The sequence below is a fragment of the Microchirus variegatus genome (assembly GCF_963457635.1).
Source record: "Microchirus variegatus genome assembly, chromosome: 2".
Taxonomy (NCBI): Eukaryota; Metazoa; Chordata; class Actinopteri; order Pleuronectiformes; family Soleidae; genus Microchirus; species Microchirus variegatus.
The window spans coordinates 11,566,381-11,587,601 of NC_139803.1; the positions used below are offsets into that span (position 1 = coordinate 11,566,381).

Sequence of the window (21,221 nt, forward strand, 5' to 3'; positions counted from 1 at the left end):
CAGAGTTGCATTCCATATATTCTGGATTCATTCAATATATCCAATGTTTCATTCAATATATTCAGAGTTTCATTCAATGTATTCAATTTCATTCCATATATTCAAGTTTCATTCAATATATTCAAGTTTCACTCCATATATTCAAAGGTTCATTCCATATATTCAAAGATTAATTTCCTGAACGGCATGCCGTGATATGTATATATATAGCATATATAATTTTTTTTTAGAGTATTTTAGATACAGGCCTCTACTAAACAGTTGAGATGTCTGTTCATAATAAACCTGGTTTGCATAATTCATAAAGTACAACATTCAGAACAAGTCACATTAATTTAGTGTAATGAGATGTAGTGACTTAAAGTGTGGTCGACCAAATGGTTGAGTAGTACCTTAAAGGGTTAAGGTGAAATATCTTCAGAATGATCTGAAACAGAGGTTTATTTACTTATTTAGTTCAAAATAAACTGTTCTGCTGCATTTATTTAGTCACTAGTCGTTGACATTTGATTGATGAAAGTGAACTGACTTGGGGAAACAAGCCTCGCTGTGTTACGCCCCCTAACCCCCTTGTCCCATGCCGACTGAATGGCAACAGACAAGACAGTACCCTTTGGTCCCCTTCCCCTCAATATGCGCTCAGCTTGAGGTCTGAAACTTGTTTTTTGATCACCCCCCCCCCCACCCCCAAATTTCTCCCTCCTCTGGAGGAAAAAAAAAAGGGTCCCACAGAGGAGGGTGATGGGGAGACCAGACCAAGAATAGCTAAATTAAAGAGGGAGGGAAGAGGAGCTCACAGCCATGACTGGAGAATATGAAGAAAACGTAGAGAATCTCAAAGTAACGGCTGGTGCTTAGGACAGGCCACAGGCTGAAGTTCTCTGATGGTTTGGATGGTACACGGCGGCGGTATAGCTCCTGCTCTCGCATCCATGAGGTGCTGACTTGCAGACTTGAAGAATGCGAGTGAGTGCGTGGCTTCTGTGCGTGTCCTGGCTCTGCACCTGGGCGGCGTACTCGCCAAGGTGCGCGTGCCAGCAGGACGCATGTCCGACAGAGTCAGGAGCGGAGAGAAGGTCAAAGACTCGGGTCAAGGAGCATGTCCGTCACAACATCAGGCATCAGCAGCAGCAGCAGCACGCTGTGCACAGACACAGGCCGCTGCGCAGAAAAGGTGAGTCCTTTACAAACACTGTTTCTAAGATACTGTGTTGTCATTTTAGGCCTGTACAAATCAACAATATGTGCAGGCCTATAAGTCAGTATCTCATGCAACTGACTGGTGAAGATCAGCTTTCATATTAAGCTATATTAACCAGTGAATCATTTTAAATGTAGGTTATATATAATACAAGTAAACATAAGTCAATCTGCATGAATCCGAGTGAATCAGGGTCTTAAACCTGACTTCCTTGTTGTTCTGTGCCCCATCAACCCAAATTCTCCATGTGCAAGTAGTAATTGCAAAATTATCCTCATTTGACACATTTATTTAACGTTGATTTTATTTCAAATTAAAGATGTTATGAAGTGGAGTCCTGCTATTTTCTATAAAATGTGAGCGTGCCTGTTGCATCGTCTTATTATAAGTAATATATTATCTTTATTCTCTAGAATAAATCTATTTTCTACTTTTTCACCAGGACATTTGCCAGTATATGATACATGTTTGTGCTGAAAATTGCGGCTGAAGCTTCATAGAAACAGAACTAATGTGTTACTTTTCTCATGCCAGCAGCTCAGCATGTATAAGAATGTGCGCCATAATTAGGAAAAGTTTGTGTTTGTGTTGAAAGTGGGATTTTTTTTTTTTTTTGCATCACTGAGGATAAATTTGTGTTTTAAAACCAAAAACCAAAAACAAAAGTGATGAAACTAACTGCCTTACCAGTTGCAGTATAGCATTTGATTGTTTTTATTCTCCTAAGATTAATCAAGTGAATTAGAATTGGATTTTCACTCTATAACCATTCCATTTAAGATGGATAACCAACACTACTTGAATAGGGATGTGCAGTAAGTTCAAACACCACGCATTTGTTGTTCTTAAAATCAGCTTAAAGCAATTGTCCATGTTGATTCCCCTGATCAAACACATCTGAATTACACTCTAAATTGACTCTGAAGTCTCTTTTTATCACATTCCTCACCAAAGCTGACACATTCTTTCTTTTATTTATTTATTTTTTTCTTTAACTCGCATCCCGCCCTCCTCGCCTATACTCCAACACTTCTCCTGACCTTTGCTCCTGCCGTCTGAAAGGGGTTCCTTCCCTCGCCACATCCCAGCACAGAGCCGTTCCTATGAGTTGTGTTTAGCCCGGGACTCATCCTTCATCCTCTCTAAAGCTTTTGTTGTCGGCTGAAAGCTGGCCGATGCCGGGGCCATCAAGCCCAAGTTGTTGGATCAATATAAACATCCATCACTTAGCCCCGGCCCTTTCTGAGCCTCACAAAGAACAGTTCACTAAACAATGCTTTATTTACGGGAGCCATTAGAAGGAATGAACTAGTCGTAGTCCACTTACTTCTCCAGGCTGCAATTTCCTTTTGCTGAGATGGAAGCAACTCAATGTGCTTTTATAAACTTTACACCATCACGTAATTGAAAAGAAGTTCTACAGCCTGTGCAGCTGTTTACTTGTTTTTAAAGTCAGCCATATTTTAGAAACCTATTATACATCAACATGACCATTATAAACAGACGCCTAACTCACTAACAGTAGAAATACTGTGTGGAGTCATTAGGTGAGAGATACATAGTTTCCTTCTATTGTTAAGAAACAAGGCAGACTCCAAACTTCCTGTTTTATGGAACTGTTGACAGAACTGCTGCCACGAATTTAAAAAAGAAGAAAAACAGTAAGATGGGGCTGTAGATTTGAAATATTTTCAGTATTATCATTTAGTATGGAAGTTGTAATTTATTCAAATTATTTTTAACAATGATTTTAAGAAAGCAGAGCTGAGGGATTCAGAGTTTAACAGCTGGATTACCTATTTGAATAATAATAGTTAGTATTGTATAGTAGTTTAATAGAAGTTTGTTCAGTTCTATATGAAAAATCAATACAAAAACTGCTATATTGTTATATTCATCAATGGCCCTTTTGTTAGAATTTTAAATGACACTTTCCCATCATTATTGTTGCCTCAAAGCACTCATTTCCCCCCAGATGGTTGTCAAAGAAGCTCTAGTCAACAGTACAACTTGAGTATATGTGTGAAAACTCTACACAACCCCCAGAAAACCCATTGATTAGTCCACACAGGTTCAAATAAGCTGTCCCCAGTTTACTGCGTCTGTCAAGTCTTTGTCAGGAAGCAGAAAAAATACCGGAAAATTGGGCTGCGGAATTCAAAATAAAAGTACAAACTTGTATTTTGCAAAACAGATAAACCCGTTAGAAACGCAGTGTTACACAACAAAAAAAACACTGAGTCAAAACTAATTCCTGCATTTGTATTTTACATTGTTTAAATCGTGTAAATTTCAGTAAGGTGGAATGTTTTAATCGGGACGACTTTTACATTGAAAAGTCAACCAACAGGAAACAAACGTCACTGTGATATTTTGACGACAGTGGTGTGTTCGCGGGACAAGAGAGGGAGCGGTATCATAGTTAGTTTTCCAGTGTTGACATTATAGAAATTATATTTTTATGTTTATAATGATTAATACATGTTTTTTTCTAAAGTGTTGTCATCGCTGAGAACAAATTCGTGGTTGATAGCTGGATATCCGGTCAAGTTGCGGTTCATATTAAGCTAATTTAAGTTATTAATAATCCTTACAGTTTCAAGAGGGTTCTACGCACCTTGTGCTCGAACCCTAATTAGCTGGTTAGCTAGTTTGGAAAGTGTCTCAGGATTTAATTCAGTTTTAAGGATGGACATAAGAGTTTTTCTCAGCATATTGTTCTTTGGTAAGTACGTTTGAATCATATAGTATGTGTGGAATTTATAAGTTAAATCAGAAAACTGAAAATATGAGGAAAACTGAAATATTGTTTTCAATAATTGTGTAGTTTCATTGAACGTTTGAACAAAGTCAACACTTGTCATATTTCAGACCTAATAAATACATCTAGACTAGTGTTTTAAAGTTGAATTCATATTAATTTAGCATATAGGCTACTGATAAGGACAAATAGCACAGCACTAATTATGAATATTTGAAACACCTTTTGGCAGAACTCCCATTTGAGCAGCACAATTTGTAGAGTATAATACAATAATTAATACTATACATAATAGTTATTGACTCTTAATCCTTTGGGGAAACAATTCCCCTTGTTTTGGATCCACCTTTTTGTTCTACCCAGAATGTGAAGTGACACAGTGACAATGAGGTTAAACAGGCTATTTTGGCTGGAAGTTGAAGGCATTTCCATCCATAGTGAATGAATGACCAGGCAGCCAAGCCCCTTTTCTGCTCCCGGCCTCTAAATTAGGATTACATCCATTTCAAAAGCTAAAGCTTTGGTAAAGAAATCTTTCTTTTTGGCACCATTTTATATATCACAAGTATGTGTGCGTGCTACACATGGTTTAAGACTCCATGAGCCTTTTGCAAAGATGAGACAGTAAGTCAGAGAGTTGGAAAATGTTCTCCCACGTCTTTTGAATACATGGCCATAATATAAATCCATTTTTTATGTAGGAATTTCTTTTTAACATAGTGTCGGGGGGGGGGGGGTCCTTTGTTTTGTCCGGATGTGTCGTTGATGGGGGTAGTTCCTGTGTGCTTTTGTTGTAGTCGATGTCCCTGAGACCTTCTCCTATCAGGAAGCTGATCACAGTCTCCCTATTTCCTTCAGTGCAGTCATCCAACTTCATGGGAAGTTCAAACAATGGCATTCCACTCCTGATGGCTGCCAACAGACATTGTTTGTTGGTAGCAATGTTTAAGCTTGTTTGTTGTGGATGCTTGGTTGCCATCTTAACAAACTTTGAGGTGGTGATGTAATGGAATATTTTTATGATTGTAAAATAACCGTAGTGTTGGGGCAAAGTGAAATGTCCTATTCTTCTTTATTCAGGATGGCTAAATAGGACCAAATTCATACAGAATGTCCTTTGCATTTCATCACCCTCAGCTTTTAGGGTTCATGCAGAGGAGACAGCGCCCCGCATCGTCCACCACCCCTCTGACGTGGTAGTGAAGGTCGGGAATCCAGCCACACTCTCCTGTCGAGTGGATGGCAGCCCCAAGCCAACCATCGAGTGGCTGCACAACGGCCTGCCCCTGGAGACGGTGAATGGAGACGAACACTGGCAGGCCATGGTTCTGTCAGAGGGCAGCCTTTTCTTCCTGAGTGTTGAAGGAGGCGGGCGAGGTCGGTCACACGAGGGTGTCTACACATGTGTGGCCAGCAACAGCGCGGGGAAGGCAGCCAGCCGCAATGCATCGCTGTATATCGCAGGTGAGGTTGGGGGCATTTGATAGGTGTACTACGACTGCAGTATGATCTTCATATAAACAAGTATCAGGTGACAATACACAGTACATTTTGTACACAGAGAGCCTTCTCTGCTGTTTTTCATGACAGTATTTTCAGAGTGTAGGCCATCCAAAATACAATCCCTTTTCCACACAAACCTAATTGTAACCCCAAAGTAAGGTGCTGAAAGTGTGTCTGTCACTGATTGTGTATTAACACATTTTCATAAAGTATGAAAAGCTGAATAAGGATGATTTTAGCACACCTGAAATAATCTAGTTGTCTCCTAATTGATAGAAACTGACTGTAAAGATGATATTTCAGTGGACAACTGATGATCAGACACACAACTGTTCAAAAAGCAGATTTTTATCGATGACTTTGTGTTGTTGCAGCGTTGAAGGAAGAGTTCACTGTGGAGCCCACTGATGTGGAGGTAGCAGTGGGGGAGGTGGCTGTCCTAAATTGTGAACCTCCGACTGGACACCCTGAGCCTAACGTCATGTGGAAAAAGGATGGCCGTCCGATCAACAACAGTGACCACCACTACACTGTAAGAACCCTGCATGATGAATTTCCAAAGTCTAATAAGGGTAACGGTCCCATCATTGTACAGGGTAAAGGAAAGAACAAAGGGATCAAACAGCCACTAAAATATGCAGAGCAGCACACATTTATAAATTATGAATATCCACCAAAACACTTAAAATACAGCCTGTAAGTAAGTGAAAATTAGATCGGAGTCCCATAGGTTGCGGAAGTAAATAAATAATCATTCATCGATTTTCACCATTTAAGTTTCAAATCCATCAGAAAAGGATGCTTATTTTAAAACTGAATAAACAAACCATAAACAGCATATAATCAGTATTTATTTTGCGTTCGCTGTGGTTCTGAATGTAGAGTAAGACCATACATACACTGTACAAAAAATTTACAAATTTTTACGGTTTGAAAAGGAAAGCCCAGGAAGAACAATGTAAGTAGCAGTTAGCCTGCCACCAGGGGGCGACTGTTATGTAAAATCGTTTATGTGCAAGGCACTACACCACAAATTGCTGCATATAAATGCACAATACTGACTATTTTCCATCTGAAGGTGTGAGTCAACTTTAAATCAAAACTGTGTAAACTGAATATGCCAATCTGTGGATTCATTTTATCTTGTTGTGTTGTGTTACCAGTATAATCAATTATATTGTTCTGGAAAACAGCTACAGTACTCTTGTGATTGTATGTGTATAGACCACATACTTTTCCACAGTGTAGGGATGAACTGTGAGATCATGTTCATGTAGAACATACTGCATTGCATGCATGAAATATATTAATGTCCCAGCTTTCCAATCTCCCATCTCACAGAGCTGTTCATGGACAGAGCAGCTGAAGCTGGAAATCTTATCTCACACTGACTGCTGACAGACATACACACATCACATGTGAAAATGCTGTAATGTGTACAGTATGTAACCGTTTTTTTCCCCACTATCTGTTTGTGCCGCAGGAGCTGAGTGGAAAGCTCATCATCGCTCCTGCAGAGAAAAACCACTCTGGTGCTTACGTGTGCGTGGCCAGTAACACTGAGGGAGTGAGGGAGAGCAGAGCAGCTCGGCTTTCTGTGTTGGGTGAGCCACGTGTGAAATTTGAGTTTTTCTTCCCACTAAAGTAGGGAAAAAAAAGCATTTGCTCACTCAAGTCTAAGCAAACATCTTCCTCCCTCAGGGTGTAAACTGGCAGCAAGAGGTTGCTGTGTTAGAGAGATTTAAAGCACCTCAAATGATTAGTCTCGCTGCAGAAACGTTGTGTTAATCAGATTAACCTGTGGGGCTAAATGTGTCAAGGGAAATTTAGTTCAATATACTCAATAGTTTACACAGCAAGAATATATAAAAGTTTTCCTTTTGTTCGGACAATGTGATGCTGGACCCAAGAGCAAGTAAATCATCAACACTAGAGAACTGAGATATCTTCAAGAGAGCACCATGACATTGACCACACAGACATCTGTAACAATCTGACCAGTGAGGCTGGAGAACCAGGAAATAAGTAGAGGCTTGATGAGGGGATTGGGAGCAGGTGTGCACCCGCCGCAGGTGACCTGATTGCATGCTGAGTAGAGAAAGGGGGAGAAGCAGGTGGAAACGAAGGGCGGGGCACAACACCTTTATTACAAGAAAAGATATCTCTACACAAACAAAACTAATTTCCATATAAAAGTAAAGCAGTAGTACACATTTTAGTTGTTTATTGAATTTTCTGGGGGGTTTTGATCCATCCGTATTGTCACTGGTTACAGATATATTTAGCCCATTTGAGCTCATTTGTTCTTCCACAGCCAAGCCTGTGTTGGTGCTGAAGCCAGAGAACGTGTCGGTGAAGACGGGGGAGTCGGCTCACTTCTACTGCCGAGCTAAAGGTGACCCTCCGCCTTCTGTGGTCTGGAGCAGAGAGCAGGGGTCACTGCCCAATGGCAGGTAATTAGAATATGACAAAATACACTCTGTTTGCCACTGAAATTATAAATTTTAACTAGTCACTGAAACATTAGTCTGAACCTACACTTTCAGATGTTCTGGAAAATCATATATAAACTTGTTAAAACCTTCCTTTGGGCTTACTTTTTTACCTTACACCCTTCCATCTCTATGTTTTATGTAGTATTTATTCTGTTTTCTGTTATTTTCATGGTAAATTTGATTATTACACAGGTACCTAGTAAATCCAGACCAGACTCTCCAGATCCATTATGTGACAACACAGGATGCTGGGAAGTATGTCTGCACGGCAGTCAATGATGTCGGTGTGGTCACCGCCAGTGCACAGCTGCTAGTTGAAGGTGAGACTATAAAAGACTAAGCATGTTTTTGCCAACATTCAGTACAAAAAAGAAGACAAAGTGAGGCACACAGATAATCCTTATTATGAGTCAGAAAATAAGATGAAGGGCTTAAAAACAAAAACGTGTGATTACTGACTAACTAAAAAAGAAATCACAGCATCCCTCATAACTGTCCTTATGCTGATTTCAGATTGTACTGATAACGTAATGTGTAGGAATTAGGGGGGATATAATATTATAATTATTTAATTATCATGTCTATGTGAAATTAAGAACTATTTGGTTTTCATCACTTCAGAATAAGCCTTTTATATCTACACTTGCGCTGTTGTTCTGCCATGTTTGTACTAGTACTTCATATTTTATGCTAACTGAAGGCTGTCATAGTTTCTCATATTCACTTGGACGGGGACCGTGAGGAAAAAGCTATTAAGTCGGTTGCAATATTAATTCCACCCCTAGATGCCACTAAATCTACACAGCGGTCCTTTTAATGTGTAGAGTGGGGAATGTGGAATGACACTCGGGAGACCCGGTTTAATGAAACCTGTTACCGCTGTAGTTCAAAGACGTGCAACCTTCAGTAATTAGTTGTAGATTGGCATATTGTGCACACATTACACAAAGCACAAGATAATTAGAGCAAGAACTAAACAGCCTATACAATTAAATAGTAATAATTATTCAGCAATATTAGCTTGTAACCAGAGAGTTGCCAGGTAGAGTCCCTACAAGGTGAAAGGCTGGGGAAGCCCTGAGCAAGGTACCAAATCCCCATTGCTCATTGTTAATTGGACAATCTAAATTGAACCTTGCCACGGGGGGTCAAATCCAGTGCCAGTCAATGGGAAGGATTTGCATCATGAAGGGCATCTGGCATGAGTTTTGCAAAAAATTCATTCCTTGTAATGAAGCTTGTCCCACATGTCTATGTATTTATTTATTTGCTCCAGAGGCTGCCAGCACTAAACAGAAAGACCTTCACAAAGAGCTGTCAGCTCTGAGAGTGGCTCTGGAAAATGTCACCATTGTGGCCCCTGGGTCCAACATATCCCAAGTACAGTGGAAGGTATGGGCCAGGAAAGTTGATTCTGAGAGTTTCAGATAAACATGAATATTTCAGGTGTGTGAGGTGAACCATGTGTTTTTTTTCCACTCTCTGTGCAGCTCCAGGTCCTCCCTGCCCAGCCACATTACCTTGATGGCTTTGAGGTTCTCTATCGCTCCCTGCTGCCCGCCAGCTCAGAGTGGGCAGCCAAGAAGGTGACGCCACCGAGTTTCCAGACTCAGGTGGGCCCTTTAAAGAGAGGCTACAAGTACGAATTCAAAGTCCGTCCCTATGGCAGCAACTTGTATGGAAGGGAGAGCAACACGCGTCACTTCAGAGTTCCAGAGATGGGTGAGAAATTGTTTGTAATTTAAAGGAAACCATGTCATGTGAGTATAAAACGGCCATGCAAGGGGAGATAACTTTTATTGTGCAGTTCCCAGTGCTTCTCCGCTGGCTGTGTCCATAACAGTGAGTCATGAGCAGAATAACACCATCCACCTGAGCTGGGAGCCTCCTCCTCATGAAACCCACAACGGTATCATCCAGGGTTACCAGGTAATAAACCTTCTGGACTCTCAAATGTAACATCACCTCCTAAGAATGAATACAGAGCGAATGTAAAACTGTTTCTCCTCTCAGGTGTGGTGTATGGATTCTGAGGAGCAGAAGTACCAGAACTGGACAGTGAATAGTGGACAACACAGCCTCGATATCTCTGCTCTGAAACCAGGGAAACGTTACTGGCTCACCATCGCAGCTGTCAACGGAGCTGGAGTTGGAACACAGAGTGACCCTCATGGATTTGTCATCAGTGAGCACTTCAGGGAAATTTAAATTGAGAATTTATGTGTCACGGATGTGATGAAGTTATTGTGTCGTAACATTTTAACTGACATTAGCTGCATCCTGTTTGTTTTTCAGACTCACACATAGGCGGTCCTGCCGGGTCTGACAGCCAAAAGCGGGATCTGTCTCAGGTCTTGGCCTTGTTTCAGGACCCAGTGTTGATTGGGAGCTTTGGCGCCCTCCTCTGGTGTATTCTGATGGTTGCGGCCGTCTGCTTGTTCAGACGCCACAGCAGGACGGGTTTGATGCCAGGACAAGGCAAGGGAAGAGGTTTGTATTGTACACTTTTTAATTGATGATTATTGGAAATAATTAATCGCCCCACTAAATCTGAAGAACACCAAGTTATCAAGTTGTGCTAAAATATTTTTTTCTTTAGGTTTGCACAGACTGGATAATGAAGATCTCATCATTAAACACAGGTAAGGTAGAAAAAATACTTGTAAATCATAACATTTATGAAAGTGTTCTTATTTTCACGTTCAAGTGTGGTCTCTGTATCAGATTTACATTTGGATATGTGTTTCCTGCCTTTTAAAGGATGGCAGCTCCAGACTCCCCGTGGGTCTCTGGAACCTGGAGACCTGCCTTCAGCCAGAAGTACCAGGACTTATGGGCCCAAGGTCAGAAACATCCAGGGATCAGGGGCACCAGTGAGTGTTAATGAGACCACAAAGCACTGATAACATAACCTCTTTGACCGTAATATTATTGACATATTTATTTGTAAAACATTTTATTGAGACTGTTTCCAAAATTTGAGTAAATGCTTGAAATACAACTAAGGAGAATGTACCTCACATAACATTAGTATAGTTTGTGCACAGACTCTTCAGTATCTGTACTTTGTTTCTTCAGGCCTCCCAGTCTCATCGAAGAAAGACCCCAACTGCCTGAACTCAGTCGTCCCCATCGTGACTGACAACTGCAGCGTCTACGGCACGTTTTACGTGGACCTGATGGGCAATGGCCTCAAGACCTTCAACAGTCCTGGATGTCGGCCCAAAATGCCTCACAGGCTGCCGCATCAGCAAGGAGTTGAGACCATCCAGATATTCTCCCAGCCCGTCTCGAAGAGCTCGCCGCTCGTAAGCCGTGAGGAGCTGCCATGGAAACAGGCCATACGACCGCAGCCCAAGATGGGCGTGCTGAGGGAGTCGAGGGAAAAGATCCAAACCAAACAAGGTGGATATTTGAGAGTGTGATGTCCAACTGTTGGGAGTTTTTCATGGTTTATAACCACACTCCACGTTAGATCAACTTCTGATACAAAATGTCAGCATGTAGGAGAATCACGTGACGTACAGTAATAACATTTATAGGGATTAAAACTCTGTGTTGCCCAACATCGTTTCAATCAGACAAATCATGTTTTGATTGTCAGATAACAAACGGTTTAGTTTTGGCGTCTAGTCTCCGACTTAATCACTGGTCAAAGATATGTTTGCATTGACATATTGGGGACATGAAACCCTCCAGGTTGTAGGCTGGAGGTGGGGTTTAATGCTTGAGCAGCAGCAAAAGCAGAGAGAGAGAGAGAGATGGGAAATTTTATAATGACTCTAATAAAGGAAAACCACCCTTCCCAAAGTGTTGTTATCTTAAATGGAGAGATTACCAGTATAATTACTGGTCTTTTACAGGGTTCTCCATTGTTTTTATGTAGCTAGGTGTTCAGTTCATCTATAGTGAGAACAGGATTTCACTGGTCCAGCACCAGACAGTCCTAAGACCCGTTTACCTTTTAGGTCTTTCCAGGTTTGAGCATGAATATTTGGATTAGAGACACACAACCTTAGAAGAAGTTATATATTTCTTATAAACCCTGCACTTGAAACGAAATATTATGGTTTATGTTTAACAGCTTTTAATTCCAGGATTCTTTTTTCTTCCCAGAGTTGCATGCAGTCAACAGCGTCCCCATACTGTCAACCAGAAACCAGGCCTGTCCGTCCAGTTTCTATCAACAGAGGCTCAGTCACATGCCACCAGGCCGACATGGTATGGCAGATTCTGTACACTGACTTCACCATTTCAACTCTTTTCAAAGCAGCATTTTTTTATGTTTTTTTAGAAACAATGTGTAATAATAGTTGTAGTTGATTCTATGATTTTGTTTCATGTCTGTGCAGGTGGAGTGTGTGGCGAAGCTGGCGTCTGTCCTCGGCTGCTGCATTACTCCGCATCAGTACACCTCGTGGACATGCTGCCCCCGCCACCTCCGATGCCCACAGACAACATCACAGACTCACACAGCCTGACTTCAGATGAAGGGTAAGACTAACAACACGGCTTAGATCGGCTGGTCGAGAGAACAAAGGAGGACACTCCAGCTTCAGCACCTCTTACTGTGCAGCCTCATGGAGGTCAAAACAAAAAGCAGTTTATTTGAAGACTGAAGCACACAGGCACCAGGACAATTAACATTTATTAGAGCTGAATTGATGCAGCTCTTGCCTGCTCACTTTTGTGGAGACACTTTGGTCCTTTGGTCTTGAGTATTAATTATAGATATCTGAAATTGGAATTATAGTCAGAAAGAGCTTGCAGGTATCTGTAATGGATAAAAATGAAATATGATAGGAGAAAATATCACTGCCTTTCTAGAGAAGCCATGTGCCAATTTGCATATAAAGGTTTATTTTCTGTCTGTTTTGGCCCTTGTCTTAATTTGCCCTTCTGTAGAAGACAGCGACAGAGTGCTAACACTGTTTCCTGATATTGTACTTTTGTTTTAAGAGATGGTACATTTATGTACCCTTTACTGCTTTGGACAATTAAAAAGATACATATATTTACTTTGAGGATCAGTGATAATCCTTAAGGAGTTATATTAGGCCAGATTGTACATAATTGGACTGGTAATGTACCCCCATTTCTGACAGTGAGCAGAAGCAGAATAATAACACTAACAACAGCAAAAATCAGGTTACGCACTCTAACTTTAATGGTTTTGAAAGAACATCAAAATGTACATCTCTAATCCCTGCACATGCATTTTTTTTTGTTACTAGTTCCAGTCGTTCCACAAAGCTTACAATGGACACGGGCTCTCTCCAGTCAGTGTGTCCTGCATCAGGACAACATGAGCAACCAGGACACAGCAGCAACAACAAGAACAACAGATGCCCCTCCCACAGCCAACAGTCTACTGCATCGTATTGCATGTCATTTGATGAAGAACACAGTGGCACACTGACAGCACAGGAAGCCACTCAGTATCTGGAGCTGAGCCCTAAACCAGAAAGATGCAGGTAAAATGTGGTTATAAATATTAGCATGTGTAGTTTACTTCATAGCATATACCGTATAACAACCTCACAACTTCACCACTCTCTGTCAGCAGCGTTCTGCCCGAGCAACGTCCCTTCCTGTCGTCCACCTTCGCTCCAAACCTGGGCTTCATGCACAGGCCAGCGCATGCCACGCGACTGGAGGACGAACCCGTTTCTGACGAGCCTGAAGCTCCACCCATCAACCTGCGGCATGCACGCCTCCAGAGCACACCTTCCTCCTGCTACAGCGAATGGGACAGCTCGCTGTGGAACACATGGAGCACGGTCACGGACGACAACATGGCCAGCGCCCGCACCAGCCTCATCAGCTCTGTGGACAGCTGCTACACAAATGACAGTGCACACTTTGCCCACTTGCTGGCCGTGGCAGCAGAGACGATGAGTGGAGCTTCATTGTCAGGTAAGCGGACGAGGAGCATTGTGCTGTTTCCTGTCAAAAATTGTATTTTTGGATCGATCACTCTTAGTTTCAGTACATATTTAACCTCTTCTTCATGGTTGGCCCCGGGATCGGGGGCAGCGTCAGACACAGCGACAAAAGCGCCATAAAACCATATCTAACTTTAACAAACATACATGCTGCATACCCACAGAAAGGTCAGAAACTCAGCTAAAAGCTCAAATAAATCATTCTTATGTTCACGAAACACAGTTAAAACACCGATTGATCAAACAGCAGGAGCGGAAAAAAAACGTCACAGCGCACACATTGAAGAGCGTCAGCGTGATTATGTAAACAAAATGTGTTGACTGGACAGCGGAGAATCTACAGATTCCAGCGGTACCATTTTTATCACTCTACGACCAAGATTCACGGATCCAGCCCCAAAATAAGAGCAAAACAACAACTGACTTTCAAGAAAAACAACCAGAAATATTGTCTTACCTTTGCTGTTTATCAAAACAAGTTATTTCCACTGGAACAAAACCACTTCTAATGAAGAACTACACTTTCCAGCATGCTTTGGGAACAAATCCCGGTCTGATTGATCATTACAGAGCGACATTAGATCGTTCTGATTAGAGAAGGGCGAATGTCCGCACGAATGTGTCATATGCATTTATGTCCTTTTGACTCGCTAAAGAAGTGATTCACACGCATTTGGAGACCGGGGTCAGATTCTACCGGCTTAGAGGTTTAAAATGAGCTGTCAATCACCCTAATTGACCAAGGTAAGCCAGAGCTATGGCGCTGCGTAACTGAAGGTGCTGCAGAGCCACAGAGTTGTTATTACGCAGTATTTTTTTAGACCAATATTGACATATAAATAAAATTAAATTGGTTTTTAATAATTTGGTACCTATGAAATCTCAAATGGCACAGATTGTGCCATGCTGTGCCAAAAGTGAGAACGCCCAGACATGTCTTTACCAAAACCGCTGTCATTTCACTCTGCTTTATTTCAGCAGCAGCAGACTTTGCACAGCTCATGTCCACATGTTGTTACATGACCTCCATGTGTTTTTAAGCTCCTACTGCATATTTTAAAGGTGATATTTGCTTTAAAATGCAATATTTTTTTAGGCGAGAGAAAAAAATCCTTTAGTTATGCTGTGTTCCATGTACATTTACGCTGACACAGTGGCATCTACAGTGAAACTTACACCTCTGGTGGAATCTCACAAGTGTTATCTTTATTTTGATACCAAGATAATCCACATAGATGTAACTGCAGAGGTTTACTCTATTTAGTTTGGGCATGTCATTTTCAAGCAGGGACTCCAAAAAGAGGGTCAGGGAAGAAGAGGTTAAAGGATCTAGGTCTCGTTTTACTCAGACTACTGCAATAATAATGGTTTGCTGATCATGCAAGCTCTAAGGAGCGGCACATGTAGCCTAAATCTGGAATATTTTAAGAAAAAATAAAAACAGGAAAATATAATTTTCACTTTTTCAGACACAAATGCAATGATCTCAAATGGTCAACCTTAAATGTAATCTAGTATATTACTTAGGAGTAGGGATAGTCCTTTTAAACTGTGTGATAGATACAGAGGTCAGAGGTAAAGTGTTAAACAGGCTAAATAAGGACATTAAATGTAAATACCTCGACACTTACAATGGACCATCTAAATACTAAAAAGTGAAATTAATTTTCTTAAGGATAAGTAGCTTATTACCCCTCCTTTGATAAAAGAAATGAGATAGGTAGAAAGAGTAAGTAGGACATTCACATGAGAGGATTCTGTCCTGTTGTGTTGATCACATTTGTCCACTAGATGGAGCCCTCTGTCTATGAACAGTTCCGTCAGGTTCCACACAGTTTCTTAAAGCAGCCAAACACAAGTGTGACACTTGACACACTACACAGTTAAAGAAGTGTGTTTTCCTCATCAGTGTATGTTAGAGGCTGCATGCGTCTGTTGTCTTCAAGAAGCAAAGAACCTCATATCTAAGGTGGAACAAGGCAATTACTTAGGGCCTTTCAGTAAATTGAAGCTGCAGATGAGTCATCCTTCCCTCTGTGTCAATTCATCAGTCACCATGCTCTCCCTGGAAGGCTCCATCCAGTTTTTTTCGCCCCACATTTCCCCAACTTTCTCTTTCATCTGTCATCTGCCTCGGCTTTTTTTCCCTCACAGAGACCAAAACCCTTGTGTGTGTTTCTATATAGCTACAGTATATTGCCTTAATGTCTTTGCACACATTTTTTGGATACAATGAGTTTTTTCCCGGCTGTTTTCTTTACACAGAGAAAAAGAGTCTAGAGTCTTATTTTCCAGGTCATAGTTCTCCAGGAGTCATTGAAATAGTTTGGACTTATAGATGTATTGTTGTACCTCACAATTAACCAATTTCTTCAGTTTATTTCAAAATATATATAGATATTCAAGGGTTGTGGTAAAGTAACATAGGCTGAACATCATTATGTAATCTAGTCTGATTCTTTAGAGAGGCACAAACATAGATCTAGATGACTAATTCCTACCAAGGCATGTGAGTGGAGCAAGCATGTAGGATGTGTGGAGTGACATATTTAAAAACAGGGTTTTTTGAAAATTTTGAAAATCACCCTAAATGGTCCAAGAAATAAGTTGAGTTGATATTTATGTTTCGGGCCAACCAATGTGCCTTTGTTGGTTACAACGCCACCTTGTTTGTTTCATGCTCCCTGCAGTGTTTGATGTACTTGATTGTAATTACTAGCACTGTAGTGTACACTGTCTCACTCCGCCGTTGACGTGAGATTCCATGCAGAACAATGAGCGAGTAAAGCAAAGCAAGAGAGAACAAATTATGTGATGCCTGGGAAATGAAAATTCCATAGCTAATTACAAAGACAAGACACATTCAGTCCTTGAATTTGAGGGAATTGGTCCTGGAAAGACCTTGAAAAGCCCTTATAGTTTGACGTCAACCAAAGGTGGGTGTGGGAACCTTGTTAAAAAAAGAAAAAACTGGAGCATCACCTTATCTCACTCCCCAGTTTTGCTCACGCCATGTGTCTGAAGCATGTCTGACCCAGTCTGGGTCCACACTATAAATACCCAACAATACACAGATGCATCCTGCTGATCTCTTTGTTTTTGTATGCCAAGCTACAGTTAAAATTGAACAGGGTTTTATTTTATTTCCCTTTTTTTTAAAGCAATGAGCACTTTAAATGGAGCTGGGTAAAATCTGGCCTTAGCGGGGTGCTCTAATCAGCCAGCGGTGCGGTCTACATCAGCTACATGCTCACTTTTCTCCTCAGCTAAGATTTATTCTACTGCACAGTCAATCACTAGTCTTGGGTCAGAGGCGCTCCCTCTGAAGAAGAAAGAACAGGCCACTAGCCTGCATCCCTGTGTGCGCTTTGAAATGAGACGGCAAAAAGGGGAGGAAAGGTTTTTTCCAAGATGTACAGACGAGCAAATGATGTTGATATTCATAGAAAATAGAATTCTCTGCTTTTTTTACGTTGACCAAAAACTCCCCACGCTAAGGTTAGAAGGTTACGTCCTGGGACCTGGTTTGAGGGATAAAAACCAGTGTGGAATAACATGGCATAAAAACAGTCTCACTGGTTTGTTTCAGTTTGCGCCACAGTGTATAATATGTATTTTCACTGGCAGGAACTTTGCCTCCAACAAAACTGCTATTATTCGTGGACAGCTCCATTCTCTGAGGTCTTTGAAATGAGCCAGTACTGTTCGAATCCACAGAGCGGTTGATGTGCGATGGCACTGTTAGTTCTGGTACCTCGGGGGTTTGTTGGAATAGTTTTATTTCCAGTGACAGACAGCTGCTTCAAAGCAGCTACGAAATTAGCTTCTCCCCGGAGAATCAGCATGAAAGGTGCTCCTCAGAGATCTCGAAAATGTTTACTTCTTCATCTGTTACCTTCTCTGAAGGCGAGAAAAGCGATCCACTTCTCGATATTGATGTCGTTCTGTTCTTTTTTTTCCCCCCGTGTTTTAGATTTCTCTCCGCCGGCCTCCCCCCTCAGCGCCATGTACCCGGCGTTTCACGCAGAGGGCGACTCGTTCTCGTTCGGCGAGCCGGAGCACGTTCCGGCGTGGGACTGGAGTATGGCCTGGGTGGAGGAAATGGAGGCGCAGTACAGAGCTCGCTATCCTGGCAGAAGCACTAAACCCTTCAACGCTTAGGGAATAATAAAACACGAGTGAATCTTCTTTAGAAACACCTTGCAGCAGCAGCGTCAGACAAGACTCGACTTACTTTTATGAAAGTGCTGCAACCAATATTGAGGTCTGAGTAACTCAGAAATATAATTGGAGCTTACTCTTTGATGTTTTGGAAACACCTCTGCCACGGGAGCTGCACGTTACGTGCCTTTTACCCCAGTTTACCTCAGGACAGTCCATCTGTTTTTGCATCCTTTATGTGACTTTCATTAAGTTGCCACAGTTTTGCTCTTCTCATTACAGGAGAGGATAATGAGACGCTTCCCTCAGGACGCTCTCTCTCTCTCTCTCTCTCTCAGCCTCTGTGTTATTTTGAAAAGGCCAGAAAGACATGAGACAGTGAGACATTAGACAGAAGATGTACAGGAGTTCTCAGTCTTTTTTTATTATTGTTATTATTGTTCTCCTCCACTTACACACCGCAGCGTAGTGATTTTGTACAGAATGATTTAAAGGACGCATTGTAAATAATGCAGCATATTCAACAGATGTTATTTAAAGAGTTTTAAGTACATTCACATTCTGAGAATTCTTTTATATTATTATTCAAGGGTCTTTTTTTTATTTTACATGCACCCTGTCCACACTTTTTACTCTTTTGTGCAAAGTAACTGTAGATCACAAGAGAATAGAAGAAGTAGAACTTTTGTTTGTTTGTTTGAACTCACGTAGGATATAAGTCATTTGATTTTAATTAATTAAAAAATTCAGTATTTTAAGGTGCTCTTTGTTTAGCTTTTTTTTTTTCTACTGTATATATAAACATTTATTCAGTATATATATATATAATTATATGTGATTTCACTAATGCTAGTTTTTACATTTTGTAAGAATTTGTGTTTAAATCTTACAGATGTGTTTTATAGTTTTGAATAAAAAGGTTTGCTTTTGATTGAAAAGCATCGTCTGAAGCTGCAGTGAGTACATTTTGGTGATGTTGATATTCTGCCTCCTTGTTTTATGTACAAAAAACTCAATAGAACAACACTTTTAAAACTTTTTGTGGGCGCTTTTTGTGTTTTCAGTCAAACTTGATGTTAAAAAAAAAACACACACAAAACAAACGTAACCCATTTTCAACATTTTAATCCTGAGAAAGCAGACTAAAGCCCAATTTATACTCCTGCGTAAAGTGCTCTGCGTAGCTACGCAGAGTCCTCTGCGTCGACGCAGAACCTGTCGAAGAGCCTCTGCGTCGTCTCCGGGTGCACGGAATATTTTTTAAGTGTCCGTCACTCCGTCAAGGGACTACGGAGACGGCAAGAGCTGCGATTGGTCCTCAGGACAGGCCGAGCTAAGCTGCTCTGTGCCGGCTCTCAGTGCGCTCCGGGCGTCCTGACAGAGGCGGAGCTGATCCCCGCCGATAACGCCGCTGCCGAACTATAAATACGTCATATCTTAACACACACAGCACATGTTTAGACTCTAAATGGCCAATTTCTCGCCTCAAATTATCTTAAAACTGCGTTCCGTGACACAGAAAAGTGAGAAACGGCCACTTTTTCAACAACAACAGTCTTTCTCTCTCTTTCTTTCTCGGACGCCATTGCTCACTGTAGCCAGAAGCACAACAACCTTGCGCAGCGACCCCTACTGATCGGGCGGGAAATTGCAGCGAGTGTCCGTCACCACGACGCAGAAGTATAAATGCTCGAGGCGTCTCCGTGGTGACGCAGACGGATAACGCATACGCAGTCGGAGAAGTATAATGTGGCCTTAAGACGATCCAGACGAGACACTTTTCAGGGTGGAGGTTTCAGGGATTTGGCTAAACTCTCGCAGAAACTCGCGTGATTTATCGTGACTTCAGAATATAAACACACATGGAGGTGGATGAAGTAAAGATCCCAGTCAACTCCCTGTCATTGGTCGTGTCTCTTAATCCCTCACACTACCAGATAACCTTTTTCAGATTATCCTAAAATCCAAAGGCACCCACGATTGAGGGAAAGGCCAGATTTAGGACCGAAATCTGGCCAATCATCCTTGAGTCTTTCTTGGCATAAAGCAAATCACTTCTCTCCAATACTGCTCTACAGCCGACAGCTGATATTCAGCATTGTTTGACAATGGTTTAAATCTAACGGACAGTTTGTTGATTTAAAAGTTCCATGAAGTTCCATAAATACCTGTCAGAAATGAAGAAGCCTCTTGGATGAGAAAACCCAAACAAGTCCAGTAATAACCGTATCTACAGTCATGAGAGGAGGCGACATACTTTTGGCAATGTCGATAATTCCATAATAAACTTTCAACATATCATTTATCAGCCTGACCTGAGAGACAGAGAGAGAGAGAGCTACACTTCTGCACCTCCTCTGGGCTGTGAGTGCAGACTGTGGAGGGGAAATCTAGCCTCACTGTGCCCAGACGAATTGATCAGTCGCATGCCAGTCCAGGGAAAGACGATACGCGTTTATTGGCTCTTGGACGAAGCAGATTCTGTTACATGTGCTGTACCCTTCGATGTGAAGGTCGCTATAGTGCAACCTTCATGGGAGCTGCTTATATTTGCAAAACGACCCAAAAATTTGGGCAGAGCATTTCAGAAAAGGACAGATTTCGTGGAATATATATATATATATATATATATATATATATATATATATATATATATATATATATATATATATATATATATGTATATATATATGTATATATATATGTATATATATATGTATATATATATATATATATATATATATATATATATGTATATATATATATATATATATATATATATATATATATATATATATATATATATATATATATATATATATATATATATATATATATATATATATATGTATATATATGTATATATATATATAGGCCTCAAACTCACCACTTACCAGCCCTTATTTTCTCACAATTGGCTATTTTTAGTGTTGCTGCCTATTGCACTTTTAAGTAGATTTGAGGAGGAACACTGAGTCAACCTCCACACACACACACACACACACACACACAGGACAGGATGTGTTTGCAGTTTCTCGCCGAGGGTTTTTCCACTTGGCTGCAGGGCGGCTCGGAGGAAGCGAATTATCTTTAAATTCCACACTGTGCCTCCGTGTCCTGTGCACTGGCTCCTTAATTGACGCTGCCGTTTCTTA

General features: G+C 41.1%; 1 protein-coding gene across 1 annotated transcript; it reads left to right on the forward strand.

Moving 5' to 3' along the window:
* Positions 1-960: 960 nt before the first annotated feature.
* robo4 (roundabout, axon guidance receptor, homolog 4) lies at positions 961-18,554 on the forward strand (the record flags this gene model as incomplete). Its single annotated transcript, XM_083910532.1, has 19 exons — positions 961-1,174; positions 5,100-5,426; positions 5,840-5,997; positions 6,949-7,069; positions 7,780-7,918; positions 8,153-8,280; positions 9,237-9,352; positions 9,451-9,682; positions 9,768-9,889; positions 9,974-10,145; positions 10,256-10,450; positions 10,560-10,602; positions 10,721-10,833; positions 11,039-11,365; positions 12,077-12,181; positions 12,313-12,454; positions 13,195-13,434; positions 13,527-13,876; positions 17,879-18,554. The coding sequence occupies 19 exons, from the start codon at positions 961-963 to the stop codon at positions 18,064-18,066; spliced, it is 3,432 nt and encodes a 1,143-aa protein (XP_083766658.1). The 3' UTR covers positions 18,067-18,554.
* Between the last annotated feature and the right edge of the window lie 2,667 nt (positions 18,555-21,221).